Source organism: Phoca vitulina, unplaced genomic scaffold (genome assembly GCF_004348235.1).
Source record: "Phoca vitulina isolate PV1807 unplaced genomic scaffold, GSC_HSeal_1.0 scaffold40, whole genome shotgun sequence".
Taxonomy (NCBI): Eukaryota; Metazoa; Chordata; class Mammalia; order Carnivora; family Phocidae; genus Phoca; species Phoca vitulina.
The window spans coordinates 151,628-169,448 of NW_022589743.1; the positions used below are offsets into that span (position 1 = coordinate 151,628).

The 17,821-nt window shown below is 40.4% G+C and overlaps 1 protein-coding gene across 2 annotated transcripts; it reads left to right on the forward strand.

Annotated features, from left to right (window-relative positions):
• Positions 1–413: 413 nt before the first annotated feature.
• KRT23 (keratin 23) lies at positions 414–15,674 on the forward strand. 2 transcript variants are annotated; one of them, XM_032429027.1, is made up of 8 exons: positions 414–866; positions 6,525–6,607; positions 7,771–7,927; positions 9,441–9,602; positions 9,691–9,813; positions 12,571–12,791; positions 13,820–13,854; positions 15,290–15,674. In XM_032429027.1, exons 1-8 carry the CDS (start codon positions 471–473, stop codon positions 15,373–15,375), a joined length of 1,263 nt encoding a protein of 420 aa, XP_032284918.1. In that variant the 5' UTR covers positions 414–470; the 3' UTR covers positions 15,376–15,674. The 2 variants fall into 2 exon arrangements, with proteins under 2 accessions (XP_032284918.1, XP_032284917.1); XM_032429026.1 differs by having other exon boundaries at positions 471–866; positions 15,263–15,661.
• Positions 15,675–17,821: the final 2,147 nt, after the last annotated feature.

A 17,821-nucleotide genomic window follows, 5' to 3' on the forward strand; every position in this document is an offset into this window, starting at 1 on the left:
GTTTGTTTATTTGGGGTGGGGGAAGGCATGTGTGTCTGCGTGGTTAATGTCTACTTTTTAAAAGGAAACCTGTACTATACCAAATAACCTTTTTATAAACTTCAGTCTGGTCCTTTTCAGATAAATGGTCAAAGGAAAAATTCCACAGAAAGATTAGAAAGACACCTGAGACTAATACCCACTCATGTCGTGGGCCACACCTCCCAGTTACAACGAGAAGGGAGAAGCAAACTGGTATGTTGATGTGGCTCTAAACAACAACAATGTGTGTGAAGGCCCAGGGGCACTTTGGGATTGACCAAGAGGAAACACCTGTTGCACAATGATACGATCTTGTTGGTACAGTTGTCAGGGAAGGGAACTCCCACAGCGAAGGGCATAAAACCATCCAGGGCAGTCTGGGGCGGCTCAGTTCTACAGTGCCAGGGAGCAGAGCAGAGCCCAGCCCTGCACCAAACACAGATGGGACCATGAACTCCAGCCACAACTTTAGCCAGACCCCCTCAGGCTCCCTCCGTGGCAGGGGAGGCAGCTGGGACCAGCTGGGGAGCTTCCCTCAGGCTCCCAGCATCCATGGGGGGGCCGGGGGTGTCCGCATCTCCCTTTCCTTCAGCTCACCAAGCTGCCTGCCTCCTGGAGGTCCTTGGGGATCTAGAAGAGGCAATTCCTTCCCAGCTGCAAGTGGGAAGGTGGTGATGCAGAACCTCAACGACCGCCTGGCTTCCTACCTGGACAAGGTGCGTGCCCTGGAGGAGGCCAACGAGAAGCTCGAAAGTCGCATCTTGAAGTGGCACGAGCAGAGAGATCCTGGCAGTAAGCAAAATTACACCCAGTATGAGGAAAACATCAGCCACCTACAGGAGCAGGTAAGATCATGGGTGTCCCTGGAACTCAAGAGGGGGCTGCATTTCCAGAGAGCCATGGGAGGAGAAATCAGTACAAAAGACAATTTCCAGGAAAATGGCAAAAGAGCTTAAAGTAATTTTGAACAAAGGTATTTGAGGATATTTTCTTGTTACACCTTTTGGACTTGGGAAAGCCTGTTTTGTGTATTTTGTCCTCTATACATAAATTATATGGAAAATCCAAAAAATGTAAGGCAACCATCTGCTGTCCGATATCACTTATGATCCAGGAATGTTACAGTAATGATAAGGGCCAGTATTCATCCCTCATGCTCAGGTCACAAGAGGCACAAGAGAGCATTTACTTTCTCATTACATCATTTCTGCTCTACCTCAAAAGTCCTGGCCACAGTTTGATTACCCACAGAAAGAAAGGCTGGGTTACACTGTTTTGGAGATCATACCTGAAGGCTGTCACTCCAAGAGCAGATACATCATTCTGACATTCCTGGATATTTCCTCTGGAGGGCTGCTAGAAGTTCTGAGTTCTTGCTGCTCCCAGTTCTGAAAGGGCATATTGCTGGAATAAAATAAAATGAGCATAATTTTTGGAATCTTAGAGTTAGAATGGGTTATAGAGACTTCTTTAAAAACACACAAAAAATTTTCAACTGAACATTTCAAAAAGCTGAGCTTATACCTTCTGGGACATCACACAACATTGGTTAGAAGTGGAGGGAATCCAGTCAGCTCATAAATTATTTTTTAAAGCTATATAACTTCCCTTTTCTGTAAATCGGTCCCAAAAAATTCCCTGTAAGATCATGATTTTACCCATCCTAGAAAGGGCATCACGGGTTTCCAGTATTTATACAGTATGATTTCTCAACCCTCAGTCGTCCTTGCTTGAATGTAGGAAAGACCAATCAAGATAATATAAATCTGTCCTCATAATGAACCCTAATTATTGAATAATCAACCTAATAACTGACTGTGTAATTACCCTAACTATATAGTACATGGTTGTCTTTACAAAAAAAAAAAAACAAGGTGACTCAACAAACCTCATCATATTTTTTCATTAATAAAGTTGCTTTTGTTTTAGAATGGAGAGAATAGAAGATTTTTGCAAATAGACAGCTGAGAACCTAACTCCCAAAAGAAACATGAGGTCAGACATGGTCATATAATTCACTGACAGCAGAGAGAAGGAGGGAAGGGGGAGGAAAACATTTATTGAGCCCTTATTGTATGCCAACCTTCATGTTGGATATTTTAATACACAAATCAGTACCATCCAAGAGCTTTCTGCACTGATAGAAACATTTGATGTTACCTGATTCAATTCTTACAATGACCCTGTAGAGAGACTGAAGCTCAGAGAAGTGAAGTAGCCACCAAAAGCCACCAGCAAGAGGCAGACATAGGATTCTAACCCAGATCTGTTTCTAATGGCCTCACAGTTTCCATACAGCATGGTGCGCACTAGCCTATCTCCTGCAAAAACGTACTGCTTGTTAGTAGAAATAATGCATTACAGTTGCAATGTTAATCATATGACACACATTTCATACACATTATCTCATTTTGTGAAGCAAGTATTCTTACCCCCCTTTTATAGATGAGGAGACTGAGACTGAGTGGTTGCCCAAATTCTCTGGAACAGAACTGAGAAAAGTGGAATGGGGGCAATGCCAAGGAGGGGGTGGCTTGCCCACTCTCCAAGCCCATTCTCTAAGCCTGGGATTCTGGGTTCTGACTTTAAATTCTGCGTTATAAATTAACTTCAGGCTTGAATTCCACTCTTTTCTGGATTACTTATTTTAGTTGTATTTTTTTATGTCTGAAGAAAACAATTCTTTGAAGTTGAGGTTGTTCTATCTGTCCTGACCTCCCCCACTCACAGGCAAGAAAACAGAGGCCCAGGAATACAACAACCCACAACAACCAGGGGCTGACCCCTTCCCAGGCCTTGATGAAATGCTATCAGTAGTAGCATTCTTCTACTCCCATCTTAGGGATCTTAAATGTTACTCAAAAAAACTGTAAGAAAATGAGTTCAAAAATTAATCCAATCCTTTTGAAACACCAAGTTGGACTTAGTCATAAGGATATGCGTATTTTAGAATGGCTCTCAATAGTGCCATATTTTGGCACTATGGTTTATGATAAAAAAAATTCTATTTTCTTCTTCCTGGAACAAGATTACATACCCTGGAGCAACAACATTATACTAATACACCAACTTGGGTTTTTTAAAAGAATGAACTCAGAGCCTTGGGGGAGAATCCAGGTGATTAATTACAACACACAATGCAAAACCTAGGCTTCACAAATTATTTCTCAACCCTTCCTCATCATCCATTCATTACTGTGAAGGATGTCTCAGAAAGAGTGGCTGTATCATAATATCGCATCAAGTAAGCCTGAACAGGGGAAATCATTTTGGTTTTTATATTTTTTAAAGATTTTATTTATTTATTTATTTGACAGAGAGATACATAGCAAGAGAGGGAACACAAGCAGGGGGAGAGGGAGAGGGAGAAGCAGGCTTCCCGCAGAGCAGGGAGCCCAATGCGGGGCTCGATCCCAGGACCCTAGGATCATGACCCGACCCGAAGGCAGACGCCCAATGACTGAACCACCCAGGCGCCCCCATTTTGGTTTTTAAATGTGCTCTATATCAAGTGCATTTCAGAACTCACCATTCATGAACTCTGAGAAGAATGCTAATTGGGGTAATCAGATTCTTGATGTGGGTTTTGCAACAGATAAATTACCAATTTAACTCAGAAAAGCCAAATAAGCCCACAGATTGTATTTTTTATTTTTCTGATTCCATGGAGGGAATCCTGTTTGGTTTCTCTGGATGTCAATCAATACCTCGGTGCACAGGGTTCCCAGGCTTTCATGGATGGAGCTACTTTTCGTTTCCGATGAGCTTAGATAACAGAAGGAATGTAGAGCCTGGAAGGAAAAGCATTGGTATGAAAGTCCCTAAGCAGCACCACAGTGGGGAGACAGGGAAATACCTACAGAATCCTTTTTTAGAGCAAAGGAAGTAGTCATAGTACCTTTTGGAATCCACCAAGGGAAGAAAGGAGTTGGGCAGCAGCCTGGTTATCTCCCACCATGAACAGCAGAAGTTTGAGGATGCATCTCAACATACAGGACCTGGGATTTATCCGGGACGGACATTGGCTCTAATTATGATAGTGCCGGCTTTTTTCTTTTTTCTTTTTTTTTTAATATATTCCCTATACTGTACTTTTCATTCCCGTGCCTCATTTATTTTATAACTGGCAGTTTGCATCTCTTAATCCCATTTACCGATTTCACCCACTCCCCTCCCCTATTCCTCTGGCAACCGCCAGTTTGTTCCCTGCATTTATGAGTCCATTTCTGTTTGTTTGTCCATTTCCTTTGTTTTTTAGATTCCACATATAAGTGAAATCATACACTATTTGTCTTTCTGACTTGTTTCTTATTTCTATGGTATATTTCTGTCTGACTTATTTCAACTAGTATATACCCTCTAGGTCCATCCATGTGATTGCAGATGGTAGGATCTCATTCTTTTTATGGCTCTGTAGGATTCCATTGTATGTATATATAGCACATCTTCTGTATCCATTCATCTATCGATGGACACTTAAGTTGGTTCCATATCTTGGCTCCTATAAATAATGCTGCAATGAACATAGGGGTGCATATATCTTTTCAAATTGGTGGGTTTTTTTCTTCAGGTAAATACCCAGAAGTGGAATTACTGGGTCATATGGCAGTTCTATTTCTAATTTTTTGAGGTGCCTCCATACTGTTTTCCACAGTGGCTTACCAATTTATATTCCCACCAAGAACGTTCAAGGGTTCCCTTTTCCCCATATCCTCTCCAACACTTATTATATCTTGTCTTTTTGATACTAGCCAGTTCTGACTGGTGTGAGGTGTTACCTTATTGTGATTTTCATTTGCATTTCCCTGAAGATGAGTGATGAACATCTTTTCATGTGTCTTTTGGCCATCTATATGTCTTCTCAAAAGTTCTTTTATAAAAGAAAATTAAACCTTTACATTTTTCTAGATTAATATAGTTTCAACGAATCTTTCAGAGTGTCTACAGTGTGCCCAGAATATGCTAAGTATGTTACAACATTATTGTGTTTAACCTCTTCTAATCTAATTCTCGTAACTCTCTGATGAAGTGGCTACTATTACTATTACTATTGCCATTTTATGGATGAAGAAACTGAGACTCAATAAGCTCACTCAGCTAGTAGGTGCAATAGCAAGACCCCAGGCTCTGCCCTTTAAGGAGTTCCAGACCCAGTGTTATTACCACCTCTGAATTCTTCTATTGTGCATTCATGATACCAAATTCCAAGTAATCAGTGAAGCTTTGAATAGGAGCAGATCTTTAAAAGGTGCCTTTGTATTAAGGTATAACTTTGTCCTAAGTAAATCCTTTCTAAATAAAGGAATTATCTGTTCAAATACGATGGGAATGTCACAGGATTCTCTGCCTCCAACTAAATCACGAAGTTTAGAGCTAGGATCTCTAGTAGTTTCTACTACAAACTCCTTATTTAACAGATGATGAAATCGAAACCCAGGAAACAGGGTGACTGGCCCAAGTTCATGCCAATTGTCAGTAACAGGAACTAAAAAAGAAAATCTCCAGTTCCTAGTTCAGCATGACTTGGCACAAAAGTAAGTAGTAGTATACTTTTGATGTTGAGGCACCTTCCACCCAATTTTCCTGAAGACAGTGACGTATATCAAATGTGCACTACTCTGGTTATAACTACCTAGAAGAATTTACAAATCATATACGTAAATACAATTGCTCAAGTAGAAACTTTCAACAATATTTTTCATTTTAAGGTTAAAAATATATAAACGTCTAGTAAAAGTCTTAACCAGAGGCTTTACCACAGTTAAAGTTTATTAAGCTGCCAAAAAGTTACTTCAGTTAATATTTCAATAGCTACAATTAGGGCATTCTCATCATGAAATAATTTACAAACATGTACACATACCTACAAGTTATGTGAATGGTTATAGTCACTTTGGACAAAAAATAATTATGGTATGTGATGACTCTTATAAAATTCATTTAAAATCAGTTTGACAAACTAGTATCAGTGAGATTTTGATACTTTGCTCAGTATCACTGATCAGAAATATGAATGCTACCACAAGGAAGAATTATGTTCATCGAAAATAACTACTGAGCCCTAAGGGAGCCAAACTAATAGTCACAATGAAAAAAGGATTAGAACTTAAAACTCTTGTAACATCATCAGATGTGGATGAACTAAAACAAAACACTAAGCTATGTTCGCAGCACTAGAAAGCCAGAAGGCACTTTGAACGATGATTCTCCTTCCCCTTCCGATGTCATTCTTTCAGCAACGTCACCAATCCTAGCCTGTCAAACTCAGTGTGAACAAAGACAGTGAAGTGGCTGCAGACCATGTTCTTACTTTAAAAATCATTCTGATGCTTTGTACCTAGTAAGTGCTCAGTATTTATTGATTTGATTATTTGTTGTTCCACTGCCAGAAAAGAAGTCATCTATGCTAACAAGTCATATACCCAGAAGATACAGTTTTCGGAAATGCAGCTCTCCCATGGGAGTGTGTCTGACTTAAATGACTCTTGATGTGTGTTTTACAGATCATGGACGGCAAGATGACCAATGCTCAAATCATTCTTCTCATTGACAATGCTAGGATGGCGGTGGATGACTTTGGCCTCAAGTAAGTTGCTTCTTCACCCTATTGTTGGGAGTTTTCATTTGCTGTTTTTGTTTGTTTTAGAGGTTCCTCTTGTTTTTGTTTTGCTAAAGGAAAACTTATTTCAACATTAGCCACATGTAATACCTTTACAAAATATAATCAAAAAGCATAATATGAACAAATACTTGACTGGACCTTACTTTAAACAAACTAGATATAAAATACACCTTGTAGCATGGGGAAATTTGAATATGAACCAAGAATTAGATGATATTAAAGAGTTATTACTAGCTCTGTAGGTGTGATAATGTTATTATGCTTATTTAGAAAACTCCTGTTTTTATTTCTTTCTTATTTTATTTTAATTCCAGTATAGTTAACATACAGTGTGTCATATTCCTTTCAGGTGTACAATATAGTGATTCAACACTTCCATACATCACCCAGTGCTCATCACCACAAATGCACTCCTTAATCCCCATCACCTGTTTCCCCCACCCCCCTACTCATCTCCCCTCAGGTAACCATCAGTTTGTTCTCCATAGTTAAGAGTATGCCCATCACTTAGATTTAACAGCTGTTAACATTTTGCTTCATTCTTTTTTTAAGATTTATTTATTTATTTGAGAGAGAAAGAGAGCATGCAGCAGGGAAGTGCAGAGGGAGAGGGAAAGTGAGAACCCCAAGCAGACTCTGCACTGAGCATGGAGCTCAACTTGGGGCTCAATCTCACGACCCTGAGATCATGACCCAAGCCAAAACCAAGAGTCAGACGCTTAACCAACTGAGCCACCCAGGTGTCCCCATTTTGCTTCATTCTTAACAAAAATTCTTGTTTTTAAATGATGTATTATTCCTAAGTATTTAGGGGTGAAATGTCATAATGTCTATAGTTTAAAATACAAAATAGAGTATAGATGAAGCAAAATGTTAACAGTTACTAAGTCTAAGCAATGTGCATATGACTGTTTATTAGTAAACAGTCCTCTCTATTTAAAAAAACAACAACAACATTGAGTCACCATCAGAAAAACCTGCGTGAAACAGACATATGAGGGATGCATGTATTCATTTGCTCCTACTAAACCTAAAAAGTAAGAGATTCACCTCTAAACTAAGGTGAATCCTTACAAGGCCATAGCCTTCACACAACAGGTGTATTCTTCTCTTCCTTCCAACAAAAGGTATGAAAATGAACACTCCTTCAAGAAAGATCTGGAAATTGAAGTTGAAGGTCTCCGAAAGACCTTGGATGATCTGACCATTGTCACAACAGATCTGGAACAGGAGGTTGAAGGGATGAGGAAAGAGCTCATCCTCATGAAAAAGCGACATGAGCAGGTAGGACTCCCCAGGAGCTCCTGGTAACCAGCACAGCTCTTAATCTGCACATTCAGATGATTCAATAGCCCAGAAGAAACCATTATCTGAATGCCAGTCCTTAGTGTCCTTCAACCTAAGTAATTATAAGGAACCATATAAACATCTAATTTTTCCAGCTTCAAGGTTATCTATTCAGTGTCAAATCCAACAGCCAAAATATAATCACAATTAATGATGAATCCGTCAACAATTTTGCTAATATACAATGTTTACCTAGACTTGTTTGTTAATATGATACTGTAAGAATAAATGCATGAGATTGAACTTCCTTCATTGGCCCAATGTGCAGCAAATTGGGGGACAGTAGAATAAAGAGAATTTGCCACTAACCAAGGTAAATAAAACTAGTGGCAAAAATGAAGAATCTTAATTTCCATAAGCATTTAACTGACTTTGAAAAAGTTACCATCCAGGGGCCCCTGGGTGGCTCAGTCGTTAAGCGTCTGCCTTCGGCTCAGGTCATGATCCCAGCGTCAGGCTCCCTGCTTGGCAGGAAGCCTGCTTCTCCCTCTCCCACTCCCCCTGCTTGTGTTCCTGCTCTTGCTATCTCTCTCTCTGTCAAATAAATAAATAAAATCTTAAAAAAAAAAAAGGAAAGGAAAAAGTTACCATCCATCTAAAGTCCCTGAGACTCTGATGCAATAAGAGAAAAGCAATCCCCGTTTTAGGCAAACAAAATTGCTTATGAACATCAAAAAGCCTCAATTCTGAACAGTTGGTTAGACAATGATTGTTAATTAAACTTTTCCTACGGTTTCTTGATTTTCTTTTTTTTTTTAAAGCTTTTTTTATTTGAGAGAGAGAGAGACAGGGATAGTGACAGAGATAGTGAGAGAAAGCATGAGTGGGAAGGAGAAGGAGAAGTAGGCTCCCTGCTGAGCAGGGAGCCCAACGTGGGGCTCAATCCCAGGAGCCTAGGATCACGACCTGAGCCAAAGGCAGATGCTTAACCAACTGAGCCACCCAGGCGCCCCTTTTGATTTTCATGATATTCTATGGGTGTCCGGCCTACAGAGTCATAATGCATTGACAAGATATTAAAAAGTCTTTATACCTTTTGGCTTTGGGTTGCTGAACTGCTTCCCTAAAGCTTTAGCCTCTAACCTAAAATGTTTAACTGTTGAATTGTGCCATCACTTCACCCATGAACATGTGCTGAAGAGTACTTTACATGCTATGGAAGCATAATTCTTTGTGAAACATTTTCAACCAGGGATTAAGTCAGTAATCACAGAGGCCATTTGATTACCTATCTAGTGCTATTTTTTATTTTATAAAGTTATAATAGAAAAAAAAACATACAATGTTTTGCCATCAACAAATAATAACTGAGAAACCAAACCACACCAGTAAAAGAACAACAACCACAAAAGCTGAATTTTTAAAAGATCTGTTAACTGCTACCAATCAACACACCTCTGGCCTTCTGATTATCACAGCCAATTCATTTTCTTTCTCTGTTATTAAACAGGAAATGGAGGAACATCATGTACCAAATGACTTCAAGGTCAGTGTGAAGGTGGATACAACTCCAGGAGAAGATCTGATTAAGGTTCTGGAGGATATGAGACAGGAATATGAGTTTATAATAAAGAAGAAGCATCAAGACTTGGACGCTTGGTATAAAGAACAGGTAAAGGAAAGGAGCTCAGACTCCCCAAAAGTTCCATTTCCATGTGGTCCCAAATGCCAATGCTTCTGTCCTTTGCTTGGTCTCCTAGTCAGCCACCATGGCCCAGGAGGTGGCCAGTCCAGCAGCTGTTCCGAGCAGTCAAAGTGACATCCATGAGCTGAAGCGAACTTTCCAGGCCCTGGAGATTGACCTGCAGGCACAGCGCAACAGGGTGAGTCTGAGCTAGGGTCAGGTACCACGTCCCCCACAAAGCCTCTCTTGACCTGTCTCCTGGGCTCCTCTCCCCAACTCCCTTGGGAGTTCCCACTTTCCATCCAAATTGTTCATGGTGAGAAAGATAGGAAGTGCTACCATTTATTGAGGTGTCCACATTGTGCCACATTGTATGCCAGGGGGTTCCTTATGTTAACTGCTGTTAATCCTCATGTTAAACTTTCCAGGTAGGTCTTCATGTTCTCACTTTAGAGATGAGGAAACCAAAGCTCCAGACCGTTAAGTAAATTGGCCAAGGTCACACAGATAGTACGTGGCCGGTGGTGAAGCCACCTGGTGCTTGGAGAGAGGTGTGAGGGTCTGGTAGGCCCTCATAATCTCTACCAGTGCTCTCCCCACTTACAACCAGGCTGCCCCCTTAAGCCCCAGTACAAAGAAATTCTGGTGTCAACATGAATTGGTGGCAAATCCAGGCCCGGCTGACACCAAAGTACTGCTGTGTCCATCATGTAGATGTCTTATCACCCAGTAAACTATAAATTCTTATATATATGCCATTTCTATTATTTTCATGGTTTTTAGTAAAATGCTTTGTGTGAGTGTCACCAGCACTCAAAATTCATTAAATGAAATCTGTCATTTGATTCCCTTTGTAGCCTATCTGAATCTTCTAATCATTCATCAATATCATTTCCAAGTGCTACTCTGCCCTTGATCTTGAGGAGAAATAATTGGTTCATTCTGTTGGCAGGTACACATGGTAAATTACTGTTATGTTTTAGGAATAAGCGATGGTGAACAGACATTTAAAATGTACACTGTCAAGATGATAATAATGAGCACAGAAATAATTATAGTGTTTTACGGTTTTCAAAACATTTGGACATGCAGTATTTCTCAACAACCCTGTGAGGTCAGCAAGACGTTCACATTCATTTTCATGCATTCTACTATCTGACATTATTCTAAGTACTAAGGACTTTATAATAAGGGAGTTGACATTTTAGTGTGGATGACAGATCATCAAAGTATATAATATGTGAGACGGAGAAATGGGTTACCAAGAAATGAAGCACGGAGTGGGGAGGTCAGGCATTCTGGAATGCGGAGCTGCCGTTTTAAACAAGGGGGTCAGGAGAGGTTTTACTGTTAAGGTGACAGTTGAGCAAAACCCTGGAAGTGGTAAAGAGGTGTATTATGTGGCCATGGAGAGGGGGCTCCAGGTGGAGGGAAAAACAAAGGCAAAAGCCATGGGGCACAGGTGTGTTGGATGGGTTGGAGGAACAGCAGGGAAGCCAGTGTGTCTGTGGTGAGCGAACAAAGAGAAGAAGAAAGGTGAGAAGAAGAGGGAAGGGAAGGGGAGGCCCTTGGGGTAATGATGGAGTCAGACTGTGTAGCCTTGACCCCTTCGAAGGAGGTCCAGAGGAATTTGGAACAGCGGGTACGGACAACTCTTTGAGGAGCTTTGCTGTAGGTGAAGGAGAGCAGAGAAAGTGGATGACAACTGAGGGTAGATATGGATTCAAGAGAGAAAAATTTTAAAGTGGGAGAAATTATTCTATTTGAAAGCCGATGGGAAGAATCTGGTAGAGAGGAAAATATTAATGAGGCAAGAAGGCGGGCAGTTGCTAAAATGACTGGAGCACAGACAGCTCATGCACAGTAACAGGAGGGAAACAAGAACACAGGTTCACGTATGTGGAAGTAATAGTGGGAGCTTGTGGGAATCCTCTTCCGACGGCTTTCATTTCCTCCATAACACAGGAAGCAAGGCCACGGGCTGAGAGAAAGGAGAGTGAGGAGGGGATCTGAGGAGGACAGAGGAGAAGGAATGCAGTAGCTCTTTCGGAGAACAGGAGAGTGATGAGCACAGGCCAGGCAACATTAAGTGCCCCCTGCAAGTTAGCAGCCATCATCAAGTGAGAGTATCCAGCACAGTCACGAGTTTCTCATGAGGATTAAAATTATGCGCTCCAGAAAAGCAGGTGGGAAATCCAAAGAACAGGGACTTGAACTCAGCTCTCTGTATCCTAGCTGTATCCTAGTGCAGCAACTTCATTGTGCAGCTTTTAGAATTTCCTCAATAATGACAATTTGTTACCACTGTCATAATCAACAAGCATTGCTTGGGACTACAGTTGCCAGATTGACCAAATTAAAATATAGGTCATCCAGTTAAATTTGAATTTCAGATACAAAACAAAGCTTTTTTTGTATAAGTATGTCCCATGCAATATTGAGGCAATTTTTAGGACATATTGTACTAAAAAATTACTCGTTGCTTGCCTGAAGTTCAAATGGAAATAGGTGCTATTTTATCTGGCACTCCTACTTGAGACCCTTCTCTAAAGATACAAAGAGACAGCAGTCCAGTTACTGTTTCCCCCAGGAGTCTGGCCACAGACAAAATGTAAGCATGAGGAGGTAAGGAACAGATCGGGGCAAGGCACCATACGCCCAATCCCAAATGAGTCGCATATACAGTAAACACTGCAGGAATGTAATGAAGTTGCCAAGAGCTCCCCGACACAAAGAAATGCCCAGAAAATGGGCTTCAAAAGTCCTGGCTCTCGTGCACTCCTCACTGCCCAAGCTCCAAAACTCTGAGTCAGCCAGCTGCCCACCTTTGCACTCCAGCAGCCACCAAGACACCTAGCAGAGTGGTTGGTATATTCTAACTACTCAACAAGCCCACATTATTGAAGCAATCAAGCCATCAGTCAATTAATAGAAGAAACATCATTTCCTCTTTCAGAAATCTGCTTTAGGGAACATGTTATCGGAAACCCAGTCTCGGTACTCCTGCCAGCTCCAGGACATGCAACGGATCATCTCCCACTACGAGGACGAACTGATGCAGCTACGCCATGACCTGGAGCATCAGCACAATGAATACAAGGTCCTCCTGGGCATCAAGACCCACCTAGAGAAGGAAATCACCACCTACCACCAGCTCCTGGAGGGAGAGAGTGAGGGGTAAGGCAAAGACTGTCAGGGGAAGAGGACGAAAAGAGCATCGAGTTTTTGTGGGTGCATTCCTATACCTCAGGGTTCTGTTAGCAATCATCACTCCAGAGAAAGAGAGGTTTATGTTGAATTTCTGCTGGATACTTAGATCAGGTTGTATTTTATTAAGTAGCAAGTATGAATTACTCAGCTATTATTCCCAGGGCACTAGGATTTGAGGTCAATAGCTAAAATTAATATATTAAAATCTCTAGAAAGAAACAACTAGGAAGGCTTGGCTATAGTGTTTTCCACTAGGAATGCACACAATTTTGGCTCAAAAAAAACCAAAAAACAAAAACAAAAAAACACCACCACCACCACAACAGAAGGGAATATTTTAGCCTGACAGCAGGAAAAGATTCCTAAGAAATTGAGAAATCTAGATTCTTCAATCTGGAATTTCTGACCAACTTGTCCAGGAAAAAAAAGGGGGGGGGGGAGGGGGCACATACATTCTAGGACCCAAGAGAAAGGGTTAGAAACTTTTTTAAAAGATACATAAATAGGGACACCTGGCTGGCTCAGTCAGCCAAGCATGTGGCTCTTAATCTCGGGGTCATGAGTTCAAGCCCCACATTGGGTGTAGAGATTGCTTAAATAAATAAACTTTAAAAAAATAAAATAAAATAACTAAAAATACATAAATAAGAGACTATCAGACCAAACCCTGAACAGTCTGAAAAGCCCGGGGGTTCCAGGCTCCAAACCCAGATCCCAGAAAGGATCCCAGTGGAGGCAAACCCTGCAGCCCGCTGAAATAATGGAGGTGGTTTGGTAGACTTCCCTTGACCCCAGGGTCAGTGGGAGGCAGTACTCATTTCCTTCTGGATCCAGGAAGGGTTTCCCATGAACTCATGACCTTGAGACTACAGAGCTCAATTATCCTTATTAAAGAGCTGTGAATTTACAAGCAGGCAGGAAGTTAGTTCACCTTAAGGAGTTTTTATGATTGTCACTAACACTAGAATGAGCTGTAACTCTTATCATTTTTATAGGACAAAGGAGGAGGAATCAAAGTCAAGTGTGAAAGGTAAAAAAAAATTTTTCATTGTTTGAATCTACTTTTTAAAAATGAATCAACATGTTTATTCATTCTATAGTACTCATAATCCTTAGTGTACTAAATGTACTTAGTGTACTTAGTGTACAAATACCCTGTGTTCGATTTTTATTTTACTCCCAGATGGCCAGGAATTTTGAATTAACTTAAATTAGATAAAAAAGAAGAAAGTGAGCTCTCAGTATTGTCTTTAATAATATATATGCAAGTTCTCTGCCAGCAGTAGAGTAGATAGCAATGATCATTCATACTATTAGATCTCTGTTAAGTTATGGAGTTTACTAAACTCCTAGGAGATTACAAGAAAACGATTTCACATAATTTCCTAAACTACATTCTGTTGAACATTAGTGTTCCATAAGACTTTAATTGTGTATTACGGAAAGATGTGTCCCATGGCCAGAAATGGTTGAAATACTAGGTCCCACTATCCTCTTCATGAACAGTCATGCATTTCAGTAAGTTAAAGACGGACCAGGCACTGCTGTGAGGAAGAAAAGGAACAGGAAAGAGATAGAAACATCAAAAGTTTTATTTTGTTTAACTCAGTGTCACCAAATGTCTTTGACCTGGGATCCCTACTTTCTCAGATTTTCTTTAACATCTCATGGAAAAGTTCTAAGAAACCACAGTCTGGGACAAGTGGCACTTTTCTGATTAGTTTGTGGTAAAAGTGTTGTAAGGCATTAGAGATTCAGAGAATCAGGGTTCCAGGCACCATCACAGACAGCTGGTCTAACTGCTCCCCTCTGTGAGATATGGACAAATGGTCCTGCAACCTCTCCTTATGCATGTCCAGGAATGGGGAACCCATTACTTGAAGGAATGGCCCAATCTACTGTGGGAGAGGTTTGATTTTAACAAAGTTCTCCCTATATCTCTCTTAATGTCAAGTCTTCCCTTTGGTCTGAATCAGTGTCCTGGTGTGTCGACAAAACACATATTCAAATAAACCATAATTTTGAAAACAGTGACCATAATAAACATCCCTGGCTTCTCACACATTCTACGTGCTTTCTAGATCTTTAAATGAGGTGCCCAGAATAGCGTTGAGTGCTCTGTTAGCTCACAGAATCTGTGGTACAAGCGCAATAAAGCCTGCATAAGCAGGAAGTCCTCCTCAAGTACATGTAGTCAGAGCCTTGATTCTGTATCAGGCAAGCCTAGGAATCAGATCTTGGCCTCTAGAAGATGACACTATTCACACACCCTCGTTTCCTGGAGGGTGGGAGGAAAAACCTTCCTTGGGGAGATCTCTTCACTCCAGCAGAGCCTGCCATATTGCCAAGTGATCATTTTGGAAGGGACAGAGGGGCTTCAGGTACTGAGTGCAGGGAACTAAAAATGAGTATTTCAGATGGTGGGAGAAGCATGGCAGTGACCTCTTCATTGCTTTTTCCCTCAGCTCCAAAGATCAAGGCCATCACACAGGAGAGTGTCAATGGAAGAATAATTCTTTCTCAAGTGAATGAGATCCAAAAGTGTGCATAAGGCCAATAAAAGTTTCTGCCTATTGTAAGAACTACTTTTCTCCAATGGAAATCCTTGCCCAGACACAAATGGGTGAGTCCTAAGATGTATCCTTGGAGTTATCAAACTCAGAAACTTATTTTTTTTTTCTGTAACAATCTCACCAGACATTCCATAATGATCTTAATATATTGCTGCAATTTTTGAATCAAAGTATGAGTTCGTGAGCTTTTTAAAGCTCTACTTTCCTACTACAATCTTCAGATTGCCATCACTACATATCTGTTTTGTAGCCAATAAAACTCTACACCAGCTGCATCTTGTCTTTGTTTATATCACATCATATTCATGTCATTTTTATATCAAGGTCTCATCCTAACAAGGGATTCTCAGGGCATTGTCCATGAAAGAAAGGGACCTTAATGCTCCGAACATGTCTGCAGCCGCCAAATGCTGGGCAGAATTGCCACCTTGCAGCATGCAACCTAGGGAAAAGATGTGGCTCATGAGCCTCTCCAGACCTCTGCCAACAGGAAGGGGGGGAAATAGAGGAGGGAAGGCCTAGAAAGCTTCACTGAGAATGTGAGATGACCAAAAAGTATTCTAGCTCACATTCATACATACATACATAACCTTAAGGGCCTAAAAGAAAGTTAAGGAAAGGGAATTCAAAAAAAAAAAAAAAAAAAACCTTATTACAAACAGACACTAAGACCCTAATGAAAGGGGAAGTGACTTATCCAAGATCCAAAATGCAAATATTAGGATTGGGAGTATTATGTTGAGGTGGAGCATGAGCTGAAGCACAGAGAATATGCACCTCTGTCCTCTCAAGAAGATGCCTTTTTCTCAAACTGTAGCCGTGTGAGCCACTGTTCCAAGGCTGGTACAGAGGAGCAGTGTTAGAGAAAAGGAAGATAGAAATCCATATATCTGCTAAGGCGTCATCACAATGCTATACACGGAATTATAGGATATTCACAATTTAAGGGACCACAAGCACAGGCCAGTCAAACTCTCCCATTTTACAGACAAATAAACTGAGGCCCAGAATAATAAAGGCATTTACTCAAACACTCATTGGATCGTTGCTAGTCTAGATCCAGCTCTCTCGACTCCATTAACAGTTATTAATCTAAAAGTGGTGTAATGTAGTTCCATTATCATCTAACACATTGGCAATGCCCCATGTGGTTTTTGTTTCTGTGTTTTAATACTTTCTTGGAAAAGATTGCTTTTGATATTTTCTGAACTGGGCATCTGTCAAAACTGAATTAGTCTTCCCTTTAAGGCAATTAATTGGTGTTTCTGATTCTTAATGCCCAAAGAGTGGAAAACCAACCCCTAACAATCTGAAATTAGGCAAAAGGAGCTCAGGATAATCACATCATTGCAAAAATGTGTTATTGGTTTAACTGAAATATACTAATTCTCTGGAGTAAAATTATAAATTTATCTGCACTATGTGATTACTTCAAAGAATCTCAAAAATAACCAATACACTAACAGCTTCAGTGAGTTTTCTTTGTGCAGTATTTGTCTGTGGAGACATTTGATGTTTTGGGGGACAAGAGTGGATTCATACTAGACTTCATTATTTCTCTTTTTCTATTTCATTTTACTATAAGAACTTCCTTACATCAATAGGGTACTAGAGTCTCAAGGCAGATCTAAAAATTAATTTTTTTCCATTTTAGCACCAATTCACTCTGCAATTTTAGACACTATTGTCTCTTTCTTAAAATCTAGAAATTATGCATTAAATATACATATTTTCTCAAGGTGAAGTTTGAGCATTGCTAGCAAAATCTTTTGAAGTATATCCAAAAAACTATGATAAGCTGAAGGGTAAGTTATTATACTATGCCCAGAAAATAATCACTAATCTTCCATTTACCATCGTAATTTATATATGATTTAGTAACAGGAAATTATAACATAATGAATAATTTTTCAGTCAAGGGGCTAAAATATCCTTAAAGTGTTGTTAATTTTCACTGTATCGATTAAGGTGATCAATTCATTCCAGTTTGCCTAGGAAACCCCTCAGTCCCAGGCAAACTGGGGTGGTTGGTCACCCTATTAATAATTAATTGCTCTCGCCTTAGTCCATTTAAGTAGCTATAACTATACCACAGACTGGGTGGCTTCTAAACAACAGAAATTTATTTCTCACAGTTCTGATGGCTGGGAAGTTCAAAATCAAGGCACGAGCATGGTTGTGTTCTGGTGAAGGCCGTCATCCTGGCTCACAGCTTGTGTCCTCAAATGGGAAAAAAGGCCAGGGAGATCTTGGGGTTTCTTTTGTAAGAAAACCCATTCATGAGGGCTCTGCCCTCATGACCTAAGCACCTTCCAAATGCCTCACCTACTAAAACCATCACCTGTGGGGGTTAGGATTTCAATATATGAATTTTTTAGGCCATACCATCTCTATTTCACTAAGTAGAGACAAGCAGAAAAATTA